Here is a 25,450-nt window from a genome sequence, read left to right as displayed (position 1 = left end):
GGGCCCAACTTTTTTTTTTGTGTGTGTTAATAGTCACTGTGTGCATACTATCCCTATCAAGTTCTTACTATCTCTATATCTACAGGGTTGGAGAAGGTCAAATGAAGATACATTCATTCATGCTATATTGTATTTTTGTTCTGAAATTGCACCTAAAAGCTTGAAGTTCTGAATGGCTTACAGATGTGTCCCATCATTGGCTTGTTCATAGCAGAACTGTGCAATAGTCAGGCACCTTAATAATTAGTTTTATACCTGATTTTGTCACCTGAAATATAATCATTTTAGTAAACACATTAGGCGATTTATTTATTTATTTATTTATTTATTTATTTATTTATTTATTTATTTATTTATTTATTTAAAATATACCTTATGGCTTGATAAAAAAAATTCTCTCTCTAATACTGTATAAAATGGTAGCCGAATGGATGTGTGACAACTTGGGTGCTGAAATATCCGATGATCTTGAACGCAGCAGAGATGCTGTCGCTTTGGATCCGTATTACCTTGTTAGCAGGTTGGATGTTAGCAGTACATCGAGTGAGGCTGAGCTTCACTGGCGTGACATAATCGTTTCAATATCAAGCTGCTGTCTTTGTCATATTTCACGGCTGCTCACACTAAAGGACAAGCATCCACACTTGAGCAGACATGACGACGCGTTCTGAAAGAGAAAAAGCCCAGAAATTGAATGAGCAGCATCAGGCCATTCTATCGAAACTGCTGAGAGAGGACGAGAACAAATACTGTGCCGACTGCGAAGCAAAAGGTAAAGTGTGCATGTTAGAAAACAAATGCATGTGCAAAAATGTCAAATTGTCGTGTGTGTTTGGTTGCATGATAACACTCTATCAAAGCCGGGGGCAGCAACACAATACGTTTAGAAGGGAGTCCTAAGTGCAGCTGTATGCTTGTGTTTCTTGTTCTAAGCAGTAAACATCGATATGACAATAGAATTAATTTGCACATCAACGATTGTTTAACGTGATGTCATAACCAGGACAGCAACTAACTATTGGCAGATAGTTTTTTTTTTAAATGGCAAATTACCAAGCTGTACATATACACAACATCTTTTAATACTCATCTTCCGCTCAGTATTTTAAAAGTAAAAGCATAGATCGCTTGTAGTGTAACGTATAGAAACTAGTGGTTCGGAAGGGTTACTAATGGGTAAACTAAAATACGACTTAGCATTTAGTGTCTCTATATATTGATTGAGATTCGACACATTGATTTTAATACGTAGTATACCTGGTTGAAATATTGTTTTAGTTTGAAATATAAAGTTTCAGTACTTCCGCTTTGTTAAAGTGCTATCAACTTGACGGGGTTGGGCGATGATGTATCGATGTCATGTCCTTGGCTGCTTTATTTATGAGCGGAAAACGTTCTTTTGCGAAATTATGCTGTCCTGTCATGCAGCAAAATCGTGAGCGAATCAAAATACTAGGACGCAAAAACACCGAGCATTATTAGTTTTGTGAATGATAAGCAGATTGAGAACATGTAATTTATGTACAATATAATATTGTTACATGTTTTTGAAAACATCAGCTGTGCACATTTTGCAAGCATCCTCTTTATGATATTATTATTATTATTATTGTTATTTTTAAATCAAAAACACAAACAGCACATTAAACAATCTGTTTGTAGGATTTTGCAGAAGAACGTCTTGCAACATTGGTAACAATTTAAGGAGTTTGCCAATTCACATGATTGAAGCTCGATGCATTGTTGATAATGTCTGGTTAACATTATCGATACATAGGAGGTTATCTCAAGGCATGACATGAATCTCCCATGAGCAAGCACTATAAGCGGTACCTTATTTTGTCTTATTTAGTGAATGTCTTATCATGACGCATGGCAGAGTTCAGCAATTCAGTATTTTGTTGATTGATTGATTTGTTGATTCATCAAACAATACTGAAGAATGGTCTACCTTTAAGTGTCAGATCTTTTGGAAGTGGAAATGCATCCAGCAATTTAAGACAGCATTGAGTTACTGTCTGTAATGCAGTAAATTGAATTGATCCATGTTAGTTTGAGTCACATGGCCCGCTGGTCAGCATTCTGGTTTCATCCAAAGTGTGGCATCGTGTTACCGAATGAGGCTTTGCTTTTAGCATGATTGATTTTTGATGATTGATTTTTGTCTTTCTGCTGTTGTGTTTTGCTTTTATGCATTTTATAAGAACAATTGTGAATTTAAATCCTTACTGAAAGACTTAATGTCGAACAAAGCGTGCCAGCAAACCCTGTTACGCACTGCAAAGGATTATCTGGTCAGTCAGACAGACCTCTTAACGTTGTTTGTGCATAGTGAGAGGGAATTACACTAAAAGACCAACAGAGGGCAGCATATCCTTTTAATCCATCAAGACAGTGGCGTTGGCGTCATTAACAGCGCACAGTGCGTGACATGGAAAATTAGCCGATCTTATTTTTGAGGGGTTCACAAGATGTATTTTTTTCTGCGATTTACAAAGCACAATGGCATTTAAAAATGTAATCACAAAATATTGTGTGTGGTTAATTGTTGTTTATAAAAACAACTCCTTCATGAGTGTATTTAATTGTAATTGTTCACTGATTATACAATTGAATTAATCCACAGCCAGCTTCTTGCAAATGTATTAACTGGAGGACAACAAATATTTTAGGCTTCAATAAACTGCAGGTTTAGTTGTTTTGTTGACGCATCTCTGTTGTAATGAGGATGACTCATCCATCACTAGGCTTGAAATGTATGAGAGTGCCGGAAATGTTTTGCTCTTGAATTGTTTATTTGGCAAATCTAGATGGATTCATGATTTCATGAATTTTCCTTGCACTGCATATGGGAGGTCACCAAAATAAAGACTGTTATCTGAATATGTTGGGCTTAGAGAATTGCTGTTCCCACAGATCTTGCTTTTGTCTTAAAGGTTTTGGGTTTTGTTCTTGGCTCTGATTAATCTTACATTGTGGAGGTTACATGATCTCCCATGTTTGTAACATGCACGTTCCCATGTTAACATGTAGTTAATTGAAGACTCTAATTAGCTGTAATTGTGTGTGAATCATTATCTGTCTGTATTAGTCCTGTGATTGACTAGCGACCAATCCAAACTCTAACCAGCCCAAAGTCATCTGAGATAGATTTCAGATTACCCGTGACAGATAAGCAGCTAAAAACGACATGATGGATGTAATCCTATGATTATCTCATAGAATTGCCATAAAAATTTGTGACAGAGACAGCTACTCATATGTATACAGTACAACGTCATGTAAAAATGAATGATAATTTAAAAAAACAGCAAAACTGTTAACACAAAAATTACCATCCAAATGAAATCACGAGCTGCGTTCTGAACTCCGAACTCTTGGCAGGGTTGTCAGATGGACAACTTTGGCGAAAAAAAAAAAAAGGTGCTGTTCCAATCTTGGCTTCTTTTGTTAAGCACCACAAGGTATATGTTTAAATGTGCTTGTTGCCAGTATATTCCATCCAACACTTCTAGATTCTGATTGGTTGCTTCAGAAAAGTGTCATAGCTCATTACAAACACGGACGGGGCTTTAATTTCATGCTCTGCTGGCTGTCCTTCCTCCTCCGGGTTGTAGTAGAGTTCCACTGTCCCTCATCAAGGCTCCAGGGTGTGTTTGTTTGTGCTTCTCTCAGCTCTGATGACTTGTTTTGTGATGGCGTGTGTGCCTTTACTCAGTGTATTGATGTGACTGCCAATATACGTGTCTCCCGTGTGTATTTTCCATACGCTCAAATATGGTTTTACCGTCAGCGAGCATGTATGCCCTCGTTGTGTCACTCTTCATGAGTTGCACAAATTTACCTGCATGAAAGTGTGAGGAGTATGAACAGAGTTGTGAAGAATCAGGTCAGCATTGGACCAGTTTATGTGAGGGAAGATATTTTAAAAGCAGTGTTGAGGTCTTGCTGTTATTTTTCATTTTCTAAAATGTCTCATGTACTCATTGTCGTCTGTGCCTGGCGACGGCCACTTTACTGCAGATGTCCAAAGTGTCAACGCTGACAAATGCACCCATCTCACCAATACCAGGAATTTTGACTTTTGTACTGTTTGTAATCATCTGAGCATTTTAGTGGAACTCGGGACTCTTGTCAATTCTTGCTTATTTCATGAGACATGGCTGACAAGCAAAAAAACATGGGGTGTAATGCTCAATTAATACTTTCTACTCTTTTTTTCTGAGAATCAGGATGGACTTATTTACAATATGTTTGGAAATCCATAAAACTGTGTGACACTTTTGTACTAGAAAAAAAAAGTGTCATTTTTAGGCTCTTCTTCAGCAATTTTAGGAAGGAGTGACATCCTATTTTTTTTTTTTTGCTCCATCTGATGATTTGCTGTTTTGATTGGACTGTCGCACACTTTGGAGATAATTTTAAAGAGCCCTATGAGTGCGCCACAGAGATAATTTCATGCATGTGGAATCTTTTGTGACGCCAACAGATAGGGTCCTGCTTACGGGGGCTCAGCTTGTTGATTTAGGCTTAACACTCAGTCATCCCTGCTTTAATGCCCCTTTAGGCCGTCAAGCGTATTAGTGCCACTGAATTAACACTCAGATGCTCTTACCCGAGACCGGCAAGCTCTGCGGTCCATTCTGCCCCCATCCAGCAGTGTCCCGCCGTACCAATATTTTGTATCCTGAATCTATAAAAGTCACTTCAATTTGTCAGGCTTGGAGATATAATCTGATTGCCCTGGATGCAGCGCTGAGCGTCTTCAGCCACCAGCCCGTTCGAATCATTGAACTGCCGAATACTATTAGTGCTGATACATAATTATTGGAGTGGTAAGATTTCCTTAGCATATTTGCAAATGAGGGAAGTGCTGAGGATAATTTCGCAGACTGGAGCAGGTCTCCAGTTCTGACATTCATATTTGGGATGACAGGGGGATTCAAGCACCCTGCTGCTCTGCGGAGTTCTCTAAAAGCATTTTGTTGGATGTGCTACTTCCCCTTGAGTTGTACATTCCAACATTACATTACACTAAAGTACAAAATAAAAGGAGAGGAACCCGGTTCCATCTTAAATCAAATATAAAAGTAATAATTCACTTTAACATGGCTAAATGTGGCTCTGTTAAATGGTAGTTGTCTTGATTCACATTTTACAACTAGAGGCAGAAAACTTAAGCCTCTTCTTCTTATTATTTGTTGAAATGCCCTAATTCACTCCTTGTAGTCGAGTGTGCAAATGCTCTTCCTAAAACGTGAAAACACAATAAAGCAATTTTATTAGCCAACATTAGTTTTGTTGTAGCTTTTATAGATAGGTAAGTGTTTTTATGCACTATGCTCTTTATTGAATTTTTGCTTTTCTTTTTTTCTTCCACTGACTCATCATTATCTTTCTCTTAGAACAATTCGCCAACTTTTATTCAAAGACAACAAAAACAGAAGTAAAAAGCTGTGGCGCTGGAGATTGAGCTTTAAAGCAATCATCATTTCTTTCTTTCTCTTCCAGGTCCTCGGTGGGCCTCATGGAACCTTGGGGTATTCATGTGCATCCGCTGTGCTGGCATCCACCGCAACCTGGGTGTCCACATCTCCAGAGTCAAATCTGTCAATCTAGACCAGTGGACCCCAGAGCAGATGCAGGTACACACCCAAACACACATGCATGAGCGCACAAGTTACACAGTTGACACAGTAAATTTCTGTCCATTATCTTTATTTAATAGTGAAGCTTATAGAGCAAAGACAAACCCATCTTTGATTTTTCAAACACAAATTAATGGTGAATGTTCAGCTAATGTGTGCATAGTGTCAAATGTATACATTTTAATGTCACACTGAGGTGACCGTTAACGTCAAAATGAAAGAAGCTTGTGTGTATAACCAGCACATTACTTTAATTTAATCACACAACGGCCAAGAGCTGTGCATATATTGCTGAAGGTCACTTCATTTATTCATTGTGATTAATACATTCAATTGTTTTGCTTAGCAAATGTGTTCTGTGTGTATCTCTGTGTGTGTGTACGTGTGTGTGTGTTTGTGTGTGTGCATGATCCCTAACTATCTGCTGGGTCAGTGGAGAACGTCACTCTCTGAATAGTAATTCTGCTCTCAGTGACTAATTAATTATGGATGGCTGAGTATTCTGACACGGTTTCGACTTTAGCTATCATCACGTATTTTTTTCCCAATCTGGCCTTGATATATAGGGCCCAATGTGTACACCTGTCTAATTTAATAATAATAATAAGAATGATAATAAAAATCAAATTAAATTAATACAATTATTAATATTAATAATAATATATGATAAATATAGATCGAATATAATAATATATATCATCATAATATTAATAAAAAAATAATGTTTTCTCCCCTCTTAGAGTATGGTGGACATGGGTAACGGCCGGGCCAAGCAGCTGTATGAAGCCCACCTTCCAGAGAACTTCTGTCGGCCACAGACTGACCAGTATCCTCCTCATGCTTGCACATTCTGCCATTTCCAGTCAGTTATTCTGCATACAGATCTTGTCCTTTTAGCAACCTCTACACATCACAGAGTAAAAAGTCTCTAATGTTGACGCATTAATGCACTGCTAGCTCAGACTGTGTAGAACAGTCTTACAAGTTTGCCCTTTTCCGCTTTACAAGAAGAGACATTTGTGTGGTTAACAGAGCAGCAAATCTTTATATTTCCATCAGCAGGCTGAAATAAATAATTACACACTTGGAAATGGCGTTCTAATAATGTGTCTTTTATCTGTCAGCTTGCTGCGTGGGCTCATCATTCTTCACAGAACGGATATGCCATCTATATTACGAGCGGTAAGCTCACAGAAGGAGTTAGATGTTACCATGGGGGCTCTTTGTCGGAATGTCTCGCTGCTACCAAGGTGTGGTGAGCGGCCTGAGGATCTAACTTCTGCTATTTGCAGATGACACGGTCCTGCTGTGACCTTGAGAGTTTGCTTCCATGTTTCACTGATGACTGTTTAGCCGCCGGGATGAGAATCCACCCATCCAAATCTGAGGCCAGGGTTGACGGAAAAGGCTCGCCTGAGCCCTCCAGTAGAGGAGTGAGTCAATCATGGCCGAGTCATGTTCATGAGGGGCGGAAACTTGAAGTGTGAGATTGATGGTGTGTGCAATGAAAGTGGAGCTTAAAGGCGAAGTTCGGAATTTAATGGCCAAGCTGTGGGGTGCTGACCGAAAGGACAAGGTCACGGAAACAAGCTGCAGAAATTGCTTTCCTCTGCAGGGTGTCTGGGCTCACCCTTGGAGATACGCTGAGGGAATTTGCTCATCCTGGAGGATCTGCCGATGTGCTTACGCTTGCAATTAGTTTCTCTGGTCTGGACCCTAGCAGAAAAATCCTGATTCACAATGGCATTGTTAAAAGTTGTCCATTGAAAATTGTTTGGATAAAGTCTTTGTTACATTTGACAGCACTTGGAACGTATGACGTGATGAAAGCCAAACTGTGTGGCAGTGCTGGCTGCTAGTTTATACTGGTTGGCTTTGCGTTTGTATTGATCGACTCTCAGGTGTACTGTCTGGCTCGTGACACTTCAAACACTTATACTGCCTTGTAGTTTTCCCACTGCCATTCCAACATTGCTCCATGTCTGTGCAGCATGTATATTTTAGTAGGATTCGACCATTTGTTTCGGAAATAGACTGACATCTACTGTATTTTTAATCCCATGATGCACCAGGGTTTGAACGGTAACATTTGAGTTTACTCATTTGAACCACCCTATTAATGTAATTGCATCACAGTTCATTTTAAGCGATCAAACCTGTCAAGTGTTAGCACAGCCTCAGAGCAGAGCTGCTACTCCACATCAAGAGGTGCTTATTGAAGTCATTTAAGCATCTGGCACACCTTTGGGCATATACTCCTGTGTGCTTAGAAGTCCTAAAACTGCTCACTTTTTTGGGCTGCATAAAAATGTACGTCAAAAATTCTTAGCCTGTTTAATTGAAATATTTGTTTTAAAATCTGATGTAAAATCTTAGGTATGATGCAAACAAGGAGCTGATACAAAGGGCGATATTTAGCTGATGTCCACTCAGGTGTGCAGAGGGCAGCCACACGTTCGTTTCATATGACCAAATTGATGTTTTTGATCCCTCCAGCAATTTACATGGCAACAAAGCCAAGGGCGCTCTTGGCATGGAATATGCTGAGGAGCACTTCAGTTTGGCATTGACACTTGAAGCGTTCAGTGGTTATGCACAGTGCCAGAGGAAAATAAATCAATTTTAAATCCAATCCTTCTTTTCCTTGGAAAACAATAACTCCATGCCAGTGGCTTTAACCTTGACAAACTCACTGGAGAGGATCAGAACTAAGGAGATTCATTTTGTGGGGAGTTGTGACCAAATTTCAGTCACAATGCTCAGTTGCTAACCTAGTTAAAGTGGTAGAAAATTTTTAGGTCATTTTTCAATGTTTAATTTCATTTTCAATGATTGATTGTATACAACTAAGTAGTCCTGAACCGAAATTGTCAGGGCTGTGGAGATTTTCATCCGCGACAAATATGAGAGGAAAAAATACTATGACGAGGCTCTGGCTACAACCCTGGTGAGTATCGCAAATCTTATTTGTTATAATTGTTGACACATCTGCTGATCCAGCTGCCAGAAGGAGAGCACACTAACTTCAAATATGATTCTTACACGCATGTAAATTTCTTTAATTCCAAATGAGTCAGCCACAGCTTCCTTCTCATCCTATCCTTATTTGATCTCTAAATGTGATTTCCTCATGCTGTTTTTTTGTTTTGTTCCTTTCATTCCTCACTTGTTTGATATCTCGCATTTTGTATCCCTCTCATTTTTCTTTGCTTTTCTGTTGAGCACTGCCAGCAGCTAGACTGTGATCTCGGATCTGTTTCTGCCACCCACTTATATGCCTGTTTTTTATATGCAAATTAATTATTAAAAACAAGTGATTATCACTTTATGCACTGGGGTGTGGATGGGGAAAAACAGAGGAGAGGCAGCCATTAACCCACAGCCATTTTTGGGTGTAGGCATAGAGATTTCTTTCTTAAGTGAAATCATTTCAGCGTCGACATGCTCATGCTTCTGAATTTGTTGGCAGTACCCAGGCTTATATTCTCTTTTAACTTAACTCTGGAAATTGTATTTAAGCAAGAAAGGAAAAACTTCATTTGTTATCGCAGATTTTAGACAACGATAGAACAATATTGATATAATAATAATAATAATCATAAAAACATGTTTTATAATGAACTTTTGCAGTCATCATTGTAATTCGTCTGTACTTCTGTTCACCTCTCGGGTCAGTGGCAGGTTAATGGCGGTCATCTGTCCAGTCCGTAACTTGAGTGTGCGTGAGACGGCCTCTTTCAACACCTTTTCTTGTTTTCAGCTGAGATTCTGAATATAACCTTGGTTCGCAACAAGCAGAAGAGCACTTCACTGTAGCAGTGGAAAACCTCATTTGCTAGTACTGACATATCTCGCTGACTGTATTTTTATTTTATTTTTTTTACTGGGTAGATTTTTTTTTTTCCTACTGTATATGTCTTTCTTCCTGCAACCTCAATTATGTGCTCATCCAGATTTTTCTTCTCACAGAAGTCAGGTGAAGGTGCTCCTCACTCCAACTCATCATCCTCCCAGGCTGACAGAAGCAAACACGAGGTACACTTTGTTCCTTGTACAACTTCCGACAATCTGTTATAATTATAATAATAATAAGAACAGTATTGTTGACTTGTGATTACGCTGTATTGTGTACAGGCTGCCATTTTATTTGGCATCATAGCAAAAAGCAAAATGAAGAGTTCAGTATAAAAGGGCTTGAAAGGTTGTTGAAAAATCAGGATACTGATAGTAACTTCATGAAACCCTGCTATGGAAGAAGTATGGTCGACCTGTGACAGATGCTGTTCTGTCATGTGCACTGAAAGTACATCATTTAAAATGAGAATTGGACGTCAGAAAATGTGGATTGATAGGAAACTTTGCTTCCTCTACAGAAGGAACGTGAAAAGAAGAAAGATGAGAAGAAAAAAGAGAAGGACTCTGATCGAAACAACGTGAAGGTACTGTTTATTAGTGGTGGACGATTACATCCAAATCTAGAAGTTAGAATTTTTTTTTTAGAAACTTCACCTCACTCAGCTTCATTATTGTGTCTATTTTGTTATAACAAGGAATCGATTTGTTTTTGAAAATCAATATCCAATTCTGTATTGTAAAAATGGGCTTGATTTGTTTGTTCAAATAACAAATGTGCACATGACATCACACAGTTGAATTCAGTTAATGAAAATTGTCACACAGTCAATCTGGAAGTAAATCAAGAGATACAGAAAATAATGCTCATACTTTTTATAAACCGCAATTTATTTTTCAAGGGTAGCAGAAAAATATTTAAATATGTGTTGGCACGCTATTTTGTCTGCATGACGTGCGAGCGACAACAGCGAGGATGAAAGTTTGTGTGTTCATTCTGCCGCTTTGCTGCAGAGACTACATTCTCGAGGGAGTCGGCTCGTAAACACTGTCAAACAGAGAGGCTTTGCTTTACCTCTGTGATCATTTGGAAGTCATATGCAGGGTGCAGCCATGCAACATTTCTGCTTATAGAAGCTCTTGTCATTTATACTGTGAATCTCCGCCGTCCACTATCGTTTTCCGATGCAGATTATTTGCCCCGTTGCTCAAAATGTTCCGCTGCAATATTTCTTAGTTTTTTGTTTGTCGTTGTTGCCACGATACAATCTTGCCATCTTCCCCCCATTCTTCATCGTGCATACATTTTAGGGTTGCTCTTAAATATCTCCAGTGGGGTTTCTGCACATGCATTTTCAATTTCTAGCAGTGTAGTCAGTTTCCTGCGACAACATCCTTGAGGGTACCTATGGGGGACATGAAAATTGAAAATGCATGTGCAGCAATCCCATCAGACACTTTAGCCAACGTTGCCCAACGCAGTAGTTTGCCGTACACATGAATGTCTGGAATGTAATGGCCACAATTTTGAGCACCTCTTGTTGTAGTAGAGGTCAAAGGTAACTTGTATTAATCTCCTGATGTCTGAATAAATTTGTATACATTGAATAAATATGTTTGACATAGATTTGACACCGAATGCCCTTCCTGATGCATCCCACTTCATTTTATTTGGGTTTGCACGTAAGTGCGTTCTGGGGGCAACAAATCCGTACTCCTTAAAGTCCAATGAACGCAATCCCAAACACCCTAAACTAGATTTGACCCGGCACTAAAACGAAAATCCGCTTGTTTTTACTTACCTCATCTTTGCCAGGTCTTTAAATTTATTTGATAATCTTAAACAAAATGGATGTTATATAAAAAAATGTAGTCGAGGGCAAATACTTTTTCATGGCACATAGATCCATACGAGTGTACAACTCCAACAGAATTGTTTTTTCCTTACAGCCTATAAGAAGTGTGTTTCTGGGTCATGGACATATTTCTATGGTTTGATAAGCACCAAGGGAGTAATGCAGCTCTCACTTATTTGGGTGCTGCTGCTGCATACTGAGCAACTGTTAACGTAGTATCTTCACGTGTGGCGTTGCATGATCAGATACTACACGGTGTAGAAATGTAGGCTGTGTGGCAACCTATCTACTGTCTAGACTTCATTTTATTTGTGTTGATCAATCAGTGCTTTTGATGAGCTCCTTTGTGCCTGAAACTGTAAATAAGCGGAAAAGCAAATTATCGGCTTATTATTGTCGATCAGAAAAAAAAAAAGATCGATAACATGGAGTTTGTGGTGATGACGTTAATCCGTATGGGCCCCTGGTTGTATTCATGACGACAGCTTCAGTTTAAGATGCTGGGCTTTAACAATCTCAATGGCATGCTCCTCCACATCACAGCAGGGGGGATCCTTCCTGTTGCGGGGAGGGCGCATATGTTTATTTATACGTGCGCCTGTGTTGTGCATTTGTGTCTTTTCTTGGAGGCAGGCTTGGCTCTCCTCCTTCAGCAGTACAAATCCATTTTATTGATTAGCCTCATTGTGGCTATGCTATCGATCCGCCCCCTGACTGCTAGACCTTAAAGAGCCCTGCCGGCGGGAGGGTGAGGGTGATGCTAGGACTCGCAGATTGGCGTTTGCCTGCATCCTCCATTTATCATCAATCTAAAACTGACAATTCAGAAATGTGCTTGTTTGACTATTTTTTTTCAACTGCACTTGTCCAATCATGCCTTTACACACACCTCAAACTCACTCTCGACAAGCGCCTTCCACCGAGTGGAGAAACGTCTTGTTCTCTTTGATAATTTATTCATGATCTCAAAGAAGACGACAACATGTTAGCAGCCTAATGGGATGACAGTGATTTAGTGTCTGTAAAAAGTACTACAGACAAAAAGAGGAGACAAAGAAGGAAAGATCATGACAGAGATAGGTGGGACAAATGAAGGAGAGATGGCGCCGAATCAAAGCAAGAGAGGAGCGAGTGAAAGCAAAGATTATTCATCCCACCGAGATTCTTTGAAGAGACGCCGCTGAGTTTCCTGGTTATTTTGAATTCAGCACATTTCAAATTATTTGACATTATATGACGACTCCTATGGTTGCCTACTGCAATTTCTCCCAAACACAAAAGCTTTCATCACTTAGCCGTTACGGTGGAGCATGCGGTGAGAGCAGCTGGCGCTCAGCAAGGTGTTTCTCCTTTTGATTTTGGGCTTTGACTTTCTCTCTCACAACACCGAGCACCGAGTTTGCCACCGGTAACGTGGGCAGTGAGTGATGATGTAGGCTGAAGACATGACCACACACTGCACGTGACCAGCTGAGTAAGCGGCCATGGCGAATGGCGCAATCCAGCACACATTTTTCCTTGACTTAATCTAATCAGCTTTTGTCATTCTTTCCTTTCCTCTGTCACCATCTCCACCAGCTATCGATCTTCTTTCGCATTTTCTTGCTTGTCATCCTCATTGTTTAGATCCTCCCACCTCCAATGCAATTCTCCCTCCCTCCATCTGTTATCACTCTAACTTCACAAGCAACATTCTTCTCCCATAACACCTTTTGTCTTCTTATACCTTGCCCTATTACAATGTTCGCCTTTCAGCATTTTCTCAAAGCTCAAGCTCCATTGTAGCTGTCTGATTTAAGTATTGACTCATCATAGCCAGTGGCAGTTTTATTATTCTCTTTCATGTTGTTAGTACGCCAGCTGTCAGCAAACAAAGATGATGCACCCTCTGTAGATGGTCGTCACTGCACTGTTGCTGTCACCACTGCAACCCCTATAAATATGATCTCAAACCTATTATCATTTATGTCATTTTAATAAAATGAGGCCACATACAGTGCACATGGCAATTGTTCTTATCATTCAATCCAATGTGGTGCAACACTCGACCCGTATCAAAAATCCCACTTTTACAAAATGATACTGCAAACGTTTGACCGTGTAAGAGAGGTTAATATTTGATATGGTGTTGTATTGTATTTTGCACCATTCAAATGATTGTTTAAAAAAGAAAATAAAGGGAGTGTTTTTGCAGGGCATAAATACAAAAAATGAATACTATATTCTAAATGAATGGAATGCTCTAAAACACCGATATTTGGGATTTTCTAATCTTATTGTTAGTATTTTTTGATAGACTACAAGACCGCTTCATTCGTGCAACCACACACTCATTTTAATCATGATCCCGAATGCTCCATTAATTGCAGTCTGCACGATACGGCACAAATCAGTCACTCCAAGGAGCTGATATATTCACACGAGCATTTATATTTAGCAGCAGTTTACTACACTACAGTGCCTCGCTGAACCGCCCATGAAAAGACATATAATGTCATAAGCCTCCTTTCAAAGCCATTAAGATTGTGCAATATTGCTGTTAATGGAGTGTGGTAGCGTTCCCGCTTAATGGATTATACAGCAGTTCTAAAACCTGGGGAAATGTCCACCTAGCATGACAATATGGCATTTTCCCAAAATTTCAAGAGCATCCTACCTTAAACGATAGACGGGGATTATTTGCTCATTTGCATGCCCTTACAGAAATGTGGACAATGTGGACTTATTCATCTGCTGCACTCTCTGTTTTATGTCCCTCCAATGCCCTCATTTCCCCTCACTCTCACTCTCTTATTTGTCCTCTATTTCCCGCCCCTTTTGTATTCAGCCATCCTTGCCCACTCACTGCTAGTCAATTGGCAACCCCCATCTCCTGCTTCTTTCCATTTTTTGTTATTTGTTTTTCTCCACCCCGCTCATTGTTGTTTGCTCTGATTTCCTGCGACAATCAGACCTTTGTTTTTAATTCTCCTTGTACTGTACACACCAAGGAGGTTACTCATTTGTGCTGTGGTGCGCAAACAATCCGCATGCAGCTGGTTGCGAAAAAGCTGGAGTTTTCTCACCTTGGTAAACTGGAAAACACTAATTCAAAAAAGATGTTAACAACATTATCTTAGACACTACATGGAAATTAGTCTTAGTGTTTTTTTGTTTGTTTCTTTTCACTTTCGGGCATGATAAAATGGTTCTAGAAGTCTGGCTATGAGCATTTTTTTAAATCTGTTTTCTAAGCGTGATGTAAAATTATTTTTATCTTCAATTAATCATTTAGAAAGATTGTTTAACTTACAATTCTTAGCTGCATTCCTTCATCGTCATCATCAATCAGACTTCTTTTTTTTGGTAATCAAAATACAAAAAATGCAAACATTTGCTTTTATGTTTTTACTAATGTTGGAAAACAATGAACATCATTGTTTGTGCATTTACAGCACTGTCATTTTGAAATAATTTTTGAATTAAGAAATTAAGATTTATTTTTTAACAAATCTTATTTGTCGATTAATTGACAGATTAATCTTTTATTAAAATAATCGTTATTTGCAGCACTAAAGTTAGATTTTAATCAGGCCTGAAAATTAGAGTCAAAATGATTTAATAAACACGTCTGGAAGGTGGTGACAGCATTTTGGAGAGCAGGTTGTTGGCGGTAGGACATTGTGCTCTTTGAATATCATAATGAAAAGCAAACAATTGGTTATTTTTCATTAAAATTTCCATACCATTTTGTCCTCTTTCCCTATTGAAGCTGGTTATCAGCTACAGGGGCTGTCAGGCACCTAGGAATTCTAAAGGTCAATTTCCGGCGTGCACGCTGCTATTTCCCTTTTGACTAGTGCTTTCCTCTGTAATGTAATGTGCTTTCGTGTGTGAGCATGATGCTCCTGTCATTATGGCCATCAATATTTTTGACTATTTTTTCTGCTTAATATACATATGGTTGGTTTTCTCAGTTTGTTAGTTCATTTTTTTTGTGATCAACAAACTACATTAGATAGCAATACAACTAATATTTAATTCTAACTCATGATAATGTTTTGCAATGGCTGGATTAAGCCTTGTTTTTCAATATCCATATCCTAGATAACATCTGTTCATTTACTGAGTTCACAGGAGAAAAAAACATTAATCCTTGGCAGATGCTCTGTGCTTTTTGAGAGCTCCTCCTTATTATATTATTGTTTTAAAGTACCATCTCATACTTTTTGGAATGGTGATTGGGATGCCATGTGGTCCAGTTTCCTGTGCCTTATAAATATTTAAGACCATATTACCATACCCCCCATGCTAATTATTCCAGACTATCTCTGGTTTATTTCTATGCTGGCTGTCGATGAAGCAAAACTAAAAAACAAAAAACAAATTTAATACGTTATTTGAAAATATTGGTTGAAACTCCTGTCCTGTCGTGCACGTCAGGCAAACCTAAAAACACCAAAGCCCGTTAAGTGTGACAGATGCAGGAACACGTTTGTCTCGGTGTGGATGTTACAACAATCAGATGTGACAGACGGCATTTCAGGGATTGCTTTTCTCCCCTAAGCTGGCGTGCCGTACCTCGCCATCAAATGAGACTCTATTCACATGTTCAGGTGAAGCGCTATCGATTTCTCCCTTCCATTTCAATTCCTTTTTTACCACTTGGAAGAGAAATGATCCTGACAGCTTCTCGCACTTCCTTAATAACTTTCTCCTGGTGACATTGCTTAGTGACACCCCAGATAATTAATTGCAAGAGGTTTCTCCCTCAAAAACTCTTTCTGGGCCAGGAAATCTCAACATGTTTCATTAATGAGACAGCGTGGTCTTGTCAAATCTGGACAGAATTGCAGCTCAATCTATTCAAATTATAGCAGGAAATTGAACTTTGTATGAATAGATTTTCATGTTTCTTGTTTTATAGTGTTTTCAAAGGAACCAAATGTTGGGTTGGGCTATTTGAGTTAATTCAGAATGAATGTGAGCCAAGTATTTTCTGCAGTCAGCCAGGTGGCTTCCAGTTGTGATTCAGGCCAGCGCTTTTCATGTGCTTCTGCAGTTGTCGCACCCAATTCACAGCCAATGCATTACTGATTAGGCGTAGCCACTGTAATTGTTTTCATTGCCTGGAATTGGGAAGGTATTGAATTTAATGTGACCCATCGATCTTTAGCTGGAGGGGAAATTGGGTTTGTTAGCTGTAGAGCTCTTACATCCCATGAAAGTCGCCCTTGTTAGATTGTTACACCCTCCCACATAGGATTTCTCTCAGATATCTGCATCAATATATTACCTATTTATTTTTTAATCCTATTTTTCTACTTTTCACCTATATAATTTTTTTTTTTTTTTTGCAGTCAGAGTCTAAAGCCAGTCCCAAGAAAAGTCCAGATGCGGCTGTGGACCTTTTGAGCCTGGGTAAGACCTGAGAAACACTCTCAAGAACATTTCCAAATCATTTTGCGTTTCTGCTTAATGTGTCAGATAGTATGCAAATTGCACCCGACAGGACAAAAAAGGTAATTATACTTCTAGAGTAATGTTGCTGTCATTTGTAGTTGATTAATGTCGCCCCATTAATGAACAGTTGAATGCAGTCGGGATACACGAGTCATATATAGAGAGAGGTTTTATTAAATGTTCAGAACTTGTTATCTATGAAGACTGAATATGCTACACTGTACACTGCTGTCTTGTATGGATGTGAAAAGGCCTCCCAAACATCTACTAATAATATGGTGTTAAGGGTACAATTAATTTGTGTACACCCAAAAAAGCTGGAGTATCATTGCAGTTCGTACACCCACAACACTAAAGTAATGCAACCAATATTGAAAAACGTAGCAGGACACCTGACATGTAACAGTAAAAGCATGTGAAATAGTGTGTGGGTGATACTGGAGGATTAAAAAAAGCACATCTTGCACCATTGGTCTATTTCCATGGAGAAATTGAGAGTGGTCTACAGACGCAACACCATTTCATTGCAAATATGGCAGAGGTAATGATGATGATGATGATGATGATGATGGACCCTTTTCTGCTTGCTCCTCATCTCCATAATGGAATCATGCCACTTATGAGTGTGGATACAAATCTGAATATGATTTGAATGTCTGTCGAAGCTGTAAAGTAAACAGACAAGTTGGATAAATATGGACCTGTTTTTACAAAACATTGAGGGATGTGAGAATGAATCAATGCAAAATAATCATTTCTTTAGTTTTGATATTATGTACGTTTTTTTTCATTCTATAAATTACCGACAACATAACTCACAAATTACAAATACTGTGTTGTAGGGCTGTTGGATTATGAAAAAAAAAAAAAACAATTGCGATTATTTTGGTAATAAAATTGGTAATGTGTGTGTGTCCTCTTGTCTCCCTCAGATACTCCAGATGGTCAACGAAAAAGCCCAACAATCAATGATGAAGTGGACATCTTTGGACCAATGGTCTCCAACCCTCTACCCCCCTCCAACATCACGCAACAGGCTAAGGTAATATACACAAATTGCAAATTGGACAAATTTAAGCACCTGACACATGTTTGTATATGTATAGTATAAATGGATAGTCTTGCGGTAATTTTTACAAAGTGCATATTGAAAGCTTGTCGCAGTTCAGTCAATGATAATTGTTAGGCAAAAGAGCCACTGACAGTCAATTAATTAAATTTATGTCACAGACAACAAATTTTGTGCTTGTAGGTATATCTGCAAATACTAAGTATGTCATCAAAAACCCTTTATTCAGTGTTTTTGTTTTGTCTCAGCTTGTTAGTGTGTTTGATAAAACCAATCAATGTTCAGTTGCTGATTACTAAAGAACAGGAATATATATGTATATATTTTTATAGAACACTGTATTCTGTTGGACTTGACAGATTGGTCAGAATGTTCTAAAACAGCTGCCAATATGCCCCCCCCAAGTGGATGAATGCACTGTGCACATGTCAGGCTCATCTTTGACTACTTTTACAACTTTGACATCTACTTCTAGAGCTACGCCAGCATTGCTTTGAGATTTTGCCGACGGATTTTGCTTTATGGCTGTGATTATCCAGGTGCATGAAAAAAAAAAAAAGGGAAGCCATAGCTTGCTGATTCTTGCAGTTATTAACTGGCATCTGGGAGTGCTTGCTTATCTATGAATGTCAATTACTAAATTGTGATTACAGCCTTGTGGGAGGGAGAGGATTTGTGTTTCTTCTCTCTCTCCCTCTCTCCCTTGCCAACATATTTTCTGCGTGTCTTATGCGTGTTTAAGCCTTATCCCAATTTTAGATAGGTCTGTTCATTTGTTCATTTTCTACGGCTTATCTTGTTCTAGGTCATGTGTACTGCAACCTTATTCAACTGAGTTTGTGTGGGCTGGGCTGACGGGCAATTATAGGACACATGTAGTCACACAGGGGAAGTCTTCTATTAATAGATTTAAAGTGTTATTTATGGTGTAAATATCTCAATGTAGTTAGTTGTAAAATATTTTAGGGGTTGGGCATCATGCTCATTTTTTTTCTGTCTTAGCACCAGGCCTTCAAATCAAATAAAATCAGAAGTCGTTGGTAATCTTGAAAAGTCATATAGCGTATTTTCCGACTATTCTCAATTCACGCTTTAAATTGTGGATTAAGAAATAATTATTTACAGAAATGAGTTCTGAAGGCAGCAGAGCATAAAATCAGCAAAATGTCAAACAATTGCCCCTAAACAAGGTAATCGGCGATGGATTCAGCCATTAATATTACATTTCGACTGCTGTTAAAAATGTCCTTGGCAAGGCTACACTAATTAAAACCATGAAACCGTAACAGCCACTTTGTAGCTGTAATAAATTGTAAGTGGAGCGTTTCTCCTGGTAGTGTCATTGTTTCTCTAGCAGATAAAAGACAAACATAAATCTACGCCAAACTGATTATGAGGCTCAAGACAGTCCAGACTGTTCAATATTTTGTGAGCAGAGCGAACGAGAAGTAAATTGCTCGTTGACCTATGCAGGTGCTCAATTTGAGTTCTTAACAGGATTAAAAGTGTGAAGAAAAATGGAGAAGCAGGGATTAGGAAAGAGAGGCACACGCTGTTAATTGCCGAAGAGAGAAGAAATGGAATGGTGCAGACAAGTGAAGTAATGAACTAGTGACTCCTGATTGATTTCCCCCACCCCCTTTTTGGCCTTTTCTAGTGTACTCCATTCTTTGTTCAGATTTCTCAACACACACCAACAATTTTACTGTGGCTGTAAAAGACACAGATGGTCTGCTGTTTCAAGCAGTGATGGAAAACCATGGAGGAAAAAGGTTGCCCTGTGTGTGTGCATACGTGAATGTGTATGTGCGCTTGTGTTTGAATAGCGACAGCGAGGACAATGCTGTGAGAGATGCTAATTCACCATACAGCACAGAATTGGTCGGAAAGAATGGAGCCTTGTTGGAGAGGCTTTCGAGCACACAAAGTGCTGCTAGGAGCCCCCGACATATCACGCGTAATGTGGTTGCGCTTGTGCGTTTGTGTTCTGCGCGTGCATGTGTGTGCTCAAGTCCAAGTGAATTTCTCCTCCCGTATATATGTATATATATATATCTTATATAGTAAATATACAAAAATAAATAAATACATGAATAAATAAATAAATAAATACATACATATACACACACATACATACACACATGCACACATACATACATTCATAAATAAATAATATAGTAAAAATATTTGTTTAGAGCTATCAACTTTTTTAATCTGATTGTCCCCATTCAGTATGTTCCAGTTCCAATGCTCTCATGCAAATAAATGTTTGGTCACTCCGCTCCATATACTGTGGAACCAACGCTGCATGTGTCGCTTTTGTGACTAGTTACTTTTCAAGCTAATGAGGCAATTGGCTTCTACTTGCCAAATGCTTCTCCTTGGAACATTTGCTGGGATTTTACACTCTAGTTTTGTGTAAGTGCTTGACTGCCCTCTCAGATTCCAAAAACGTGAATTGAAGACTATATTGTTGACTGATGTGAATGCTTGTTTGTCTATACATGCCCTTCCAAATTTATTGGAGCAGGCATGCTAATTATTTGTATTCATTTTCACTCTTTACTGAAATATTTTGGGTTCATGTCAAACAATGACTCTGTGGCAAGATCAACAAGTCTACAACACTTTACAGTGATAGAAAATGTTCTGAAAGGGAAGCGGACGGGGCAGATTTATCAGGAGGAGCAGTTCACTATGCGTTTGCCTTCCAGAATGGCAAATCTCACAAACGTTCTCACCAAAGTCCTAATTAACCGTTATAATCCAAGCTACGCACACCAAACAGTTGCCATATCTTAATGCAAACTTAATTAAACTTGTCATTCCTCCAAGCAATTTTTATTGCTGAACGTATTCCAACTACACCAGCCTCCAATATAAATTTCAGAACAAAATAATTCACAAGTCACGGCTTCCATGCTAAAAATATTATGTCTAGGAAAGAATGAAGCTTAATGTCGGTCGGCCACTGAGGATTTGAACGACCCCGACTTGTCTTCCTTTTCCATCAAATTATGTTTTCTTGTCTTCTCAACCTCTGTACTTTATTTGTTCCTCATCACTCTGGTAATCCTCTCACCATTGCCCTACTTGTCTCCCATCAACCTCCCTCGTTGCCCCCCCGCCTCATTTCCCCTCTCTCCTCTGCCTTCTCTTCATTTTTTTGGTGCTTCCTCCACCACCCCCACCATCCTCCCAAGTTTTGTCCCCTTCCAAAAATTTGCTTTCTCCGTATTCCTTTTTATCCTCCACCCTTCAACTCTTGGTTTGCCTGTCTGCCCCTCTTTTAGTCAAAGAGAGTCAGCTGAGTGAAGCAGATGAGTGCAGCACTGCCTGCTAAGTAGTTGAGCACAAAATACTTTCAAAGTGGGCTGTGTGTGTGTCTGTTTTCTCAGTGACCAACATTTCTCAGTCTCCTCTTATCGTATCCATGAAGTCGCTTCTGCTTCCCCTTTTGTTTTTATTTTTTTTTCATGCTTCAGATATTCTTGAAACAGCAATAATCATGCTAAAACCATGCTCATTGGTTTATGAATTGACACTTTTTAAAAAAAAAATCTCTTCATGTACTGTTCTCCAAATTGGGTGTACGTATTGCACACAATTACGATAATTCTCCTCAGCACAGGCACGGCTACACTAGCCAGTCAATGTTGTTTTCCCTGGCAGGGGATGAAAATGTGAAAGCCATATCAGTTTTTTGATGGAGAAATTCCATCCATTTGTCTTCACCCAACAGCCTGATTCCACTAGAGCAGCTCAGCCATCAAATCCCTCCACCTCTTCATCTTCCTCCTCTACTTCCACCTGTACCACCACAAGGGCAGAGGAGAAAAAGCTCTTATCCAAAGACTCTATACTGTCTCTGTACGCCACCAGCTCAGTGGGCAGTCAGCCACAGAGCCAACAACAGCCTGCTACTGGCCAAGGTAATATACAAAACATATGCACACACACTCATGCACGCACACATGCGCATACACACTTTTGTTGGATAAACCATGACAGTTTTTACAGTTTCATCATACAACAAGCACCATCATTATTTTTTTCCACTATGGTTTCATCCAGAAAGACACTTTCAGATGATAATCATTATCGATTTTTTTCTGCATTTATCGTACCTTACATTGAGCCACTCGCCAATACCATTAACTTCCACAACAGATAATTGCGAGCTGGACCTTTTGCAGCATCATCATGAGAAATTGCTTATTACTTGCCAAGACCGATACTGGAATTTTTTGTTTGCTGTCAGATGCACATTTCTAACACACTCAACATTACAATTACCCATATGAGTCATGTTAAGCATCTTATTTATTATTATTGTTATTATTATTACATACAATGGAGAAATATATTTAGTATAACTTTGTTTAGGTAGGGTGTATACAAATTGTAAAGTATGTTTGAGCGATGCATGCACACATTGTTGGCTTTATGCACATGCACTTAGAGTACTCTCACACAAGAATCAGAATAACAGATCAGAGTGAAGGCAGATGAAAGGTCAGTGTGATGAAAGGCAGTCAGGTCCATTTTCTGGTGTCCAACTTAACCAGTGAAGTGAAAGCAGACTCACTCTCCCTGCCTCCTTTTATTTGAGGAGGGGTGGGGGTCGGAGGGTTGGGCATTGTTTGTGTGAGTGTGCATACGTGTGTGCAAGTGTGTTCATAATGTTTGTGTGTACATGTGAATTACACTTGAGAAACCCTCCATTGTCATTGCCTTGGATCTAAATAAATGTTGATGGAAATCAAAATGGGCGAATGATCCCAATCCAAATCACTGGACTACTGTATTGTGCTACAGGAATACACTTGGGCCAGCCTCAAATAACACAGCAAGGCTTCAACAGCGCCATGATGGGAGGAGGGGCCATGATGTCAGGCATGACTCTCCCTAACTGCAGCTACGCAGACATGCAGCAGAATATGCACGGCGTCATTCAGCAAGCACACTGGAGTGTGGGCCAGGTAAAAATAATACAGTACAATTACAATAGACAGGGAGAGAATGAGAGAGTCATATCTGGACTGTTACAAAATACAGTTTATATGAAGCTACTGTGTCTTATTCCAGGTGCGTGCAGGCCTTGGACACTGGCATTCAACTTAAATACATATGTCTGTCTTGCTAATTGTCAGTGAGTATGTGGGAGCTGAGGCACAGTGACTGAAAAGCCGGTGCACATTCGAGATTGCTTTAGCTCTTAGCGTGTATGTGTAAGTGCATGTGTGTGTGCTAACACACATACCTGCACAAAGCTCTCAGATGACCAGATAAGAGAGTGGTGCAGGGCACACTCATAATAGATAAGACAAAATGGAAGACCGAAGGCAAGCAGAGAGAAGCAGATGAGGTACTGAATAGAGGCGCTTGTGGGGAAGTGTCAGGAGGTCACTTGGAGTGGTTGGGAGAGTAATATTCAAGGAAAAAAGTGAGGTACTGCGGGTGTTTTTAGTTGAGTGTATTCGAATATGTTTTCGGAACCGCTTATCCTCACAAGGGTCGCCTATCCCAGCTGACTACGGGCAAACAGCAAGAATTGGTTGCCAGCCAATTTGTATTCAAATACATTTTCACGATGATTTATTTTATGATTCTATTTGTTTTCTTCTCTCCCTCAGTTATCCCAGCAGATGTCAGACATGGCCACCAATGGAGGCGCAACACCATCAAGCACGTCTGCAGCCAGTTGGTCCCCAGCGCCAATAGCTTCTGGGCAGACCCTCAGCACTCAGCTGTGGAAGTGACGAGTGGGCAGCCCACAAAATTTGTTGTGCGGCTTGTAGTACCTACACTAAATTAACTCATTCACTGCCATCAACGATCCGTTTTAACTGTCCTGGCAGTGAATGATTTAACAGACATCCTCCAACGGCATCGCGGAGGTTTCTTCTACAAAGCCAATATAATAAAGTAGGGGTGGGAGCACAGGCCACCGTCATATTTTTTCTTAATTGTCATTGGGATTTTCTGTTTGTGTTGTGTGAAGAGTAGGTACAGTAACACAACAACACACAATAGAGAACACTGCTGGACAGAGTATTCGCTATAGTAGTAATGTAATAATGTAGGTCTATAATATCATGAAAATTAATAGATAGTTGATAGTCATACAGTAGATATGGTTCCCTCGTAGTGGTTGGTCTCCGCTTTCTGCTGTGTATGTTAAACTCCTCCCACAGCTGCCCTCACCTTCTTTAGAACCGACAGAGTCTCGTGGGCAGGTAATCGTCTGACCAGTACTGTATTGGTGTGATAATGATGTGTGAACCACAGAGCCATAGCCGGTGGTCAGGTCAGTGATTCATTTCTCAGACATGTATTGTGTTGTATATGTTTGGTCATTATGCCAAATGACAGTGGAACCACACATCTCTGTTGCTAAAACATATTCGAGGTTCCACTGTACATCGAGCAACGTTTATCTTTTCTAATCAGTGTCGAAATCCCATCTGAGGAGCCGTAGTCCTAAAACCCAGCCGTGTAATGTGAAATCAATCAAAAATGATTGCATTTGTAAATTGATTTGATAAAACTTTAATGGGTGTTTAAACATTTAAATTTTAATAACCCAGATATGATTATAGTGATGTTTTATGCTCTTGTCATTTTGGAAAAGCCAATACAACTAACATAGTTGTTTAGCCAATTCTCATTTACAATATGTACGTCTCCAACTAGCTGAGCGTTTCTCGAGTGCTTTCTGTATTTATGGGAAGAGCGCCGTGCTTTTTCTATGCATCGTGATAGTGGAGTATTGACATTGCCTTCCATTCTTTTATTTGAATGGGAAAGACACAATTGTAATTGTAATGACCAAATCATTGTCATTATTGGATTAGAAATGAAAATCTGTGTAATGCAAATACCTTTGGCTAACCTCACCGCACATCCCTGTCCACCAATGAAGTGTACCAAGAATTGCATCTGTCAAATGCACTAAATTGCCAAGCAGTTCATTGTGTTTGTTCTGTCAGGAGTTTATGCAAATAAATTTATTTAGCACACCCACTGTGATTTATCAAATCCAATTTTGGCAAGATTAATTGCACCACTGTGGGTAATCATAATGAGGAGGCATGGGAAAAATGAGCGGAGACAAGGAGAACTGATCTTTTCTGCTCGCGTAAAATTTTTGAACCAAAAATTAATCACCAATGCGGTTTCAGAGCTTCTGGGCGACCTGAGGGCTGACTTGTGACCAGTCATAAGAAGGAATCATGCCATATCTCCTATGACTAAGCTGTTTTCAACTCTTCATATCATAATTTCAATGCACAATTGTCTGGTGCTGGCATCTCCCAGAGCAGTTTTTCATTTTTTGTAAATGTAAAAAACTAAATTGTAGATTCTCTGCGATATACCTGGCCACACAATGCCCCACCCCCTCTAAGAAAGAAATCCTAGCGCTGTCAGTGCATGTGACACATGTCCACTAACAGCGCGTGCTATCTGTTAGCGTGAAAATTTGGGATCTTAGTAAATTAGGCGCTTAAACTGTACGACTATTCACAGTTGGGTTGTCCGAAACTAAGGTCTCCTAGGAGTATCAGCCATGTTGCATATTA

At 39.4% G+C, this 25,450-nt stretch overlaps 1 protein-coding gene across 1 annotated transcript; it reads left to right on the top strand.

The window, feature by feature from the left end:
* The first annotated feature begins 486 nt into the window (after positions 1 to 486).
* Positions 487 to 24,889, top strand: LOC148393134 (stromal membrane-associated protein 1-like). Its single transcript, XM_088384808.1, has 11 exons — positions 487 to 772; positions 5,512 to 5,645; positions 6,389 to 6,474; positions 8,523 to 8,595; positions 9,618 to 9,683; positions 10,022 to 10,087; positions 16,696 to 16,756; positions 17,731 to 17,840; positions 21,610 to 21,799; positions 22,686 to 22,849; positions 23,504 to 24,889. The coding sequence occupies exons 1-11, from the start codon at positions 655 to 657 to the stop codon at positions 23,627 to 23,629; spliced, it is 1,194 nt and encodes a 397-aa protein (XP_088240934.1). The 5' UTR covers positions 487 to 654; the 3' UTR covers positions 23,630 to 24,889.
* Positions 24,890 to 25,450: the final 561 nt, after the last annotated feature.

Source organism: Syngnathus floridae, chromosome 9, assembly GCF_059516105.1.
Source record: "Syngnathus floridae isolate MCC-2025c chromosome 9, RoL_Sflo_1.0, whole genome shotgun sequence".
In the NCBI taxonomy this organism is placed as follows: Eukaryota; Metazoa; Chordata; class Actinopteri; order Syngnathiformes; family Syngnathidae; genus Syngnathus; species Syngnathus floridae.
Note: the sequence above shows the minus strand (reverse complement) of the source record. Positions and strands in the feature narration are given on the sequence as shown.

Excerpts from the sequence above, each read along its gene's own strand:
- LOC148393134 (XM_088384808.1), top strand. The coding sequence starts at position 655 with ATGACGACGCGTTCTGAAAGAGAAAAAGCCCAGAAATTGAATGAGCAG. Across the intron at positions 773-5,511 it reads TGCCGACTGCGAAGCAAAAG|GTCCTCGGTGGGCCTCATGG; the intron begins GTAAAGTGTGCA and ends TTTCTCTTCCAG. Across the intron at positions 21,800-22,685 it reads ACAGCCTGCTACTGGCCAAG|GAATACACTTGGGCCAGCCT; the intron begins GTAATATACAAA and ends ATTGTGCTACAG.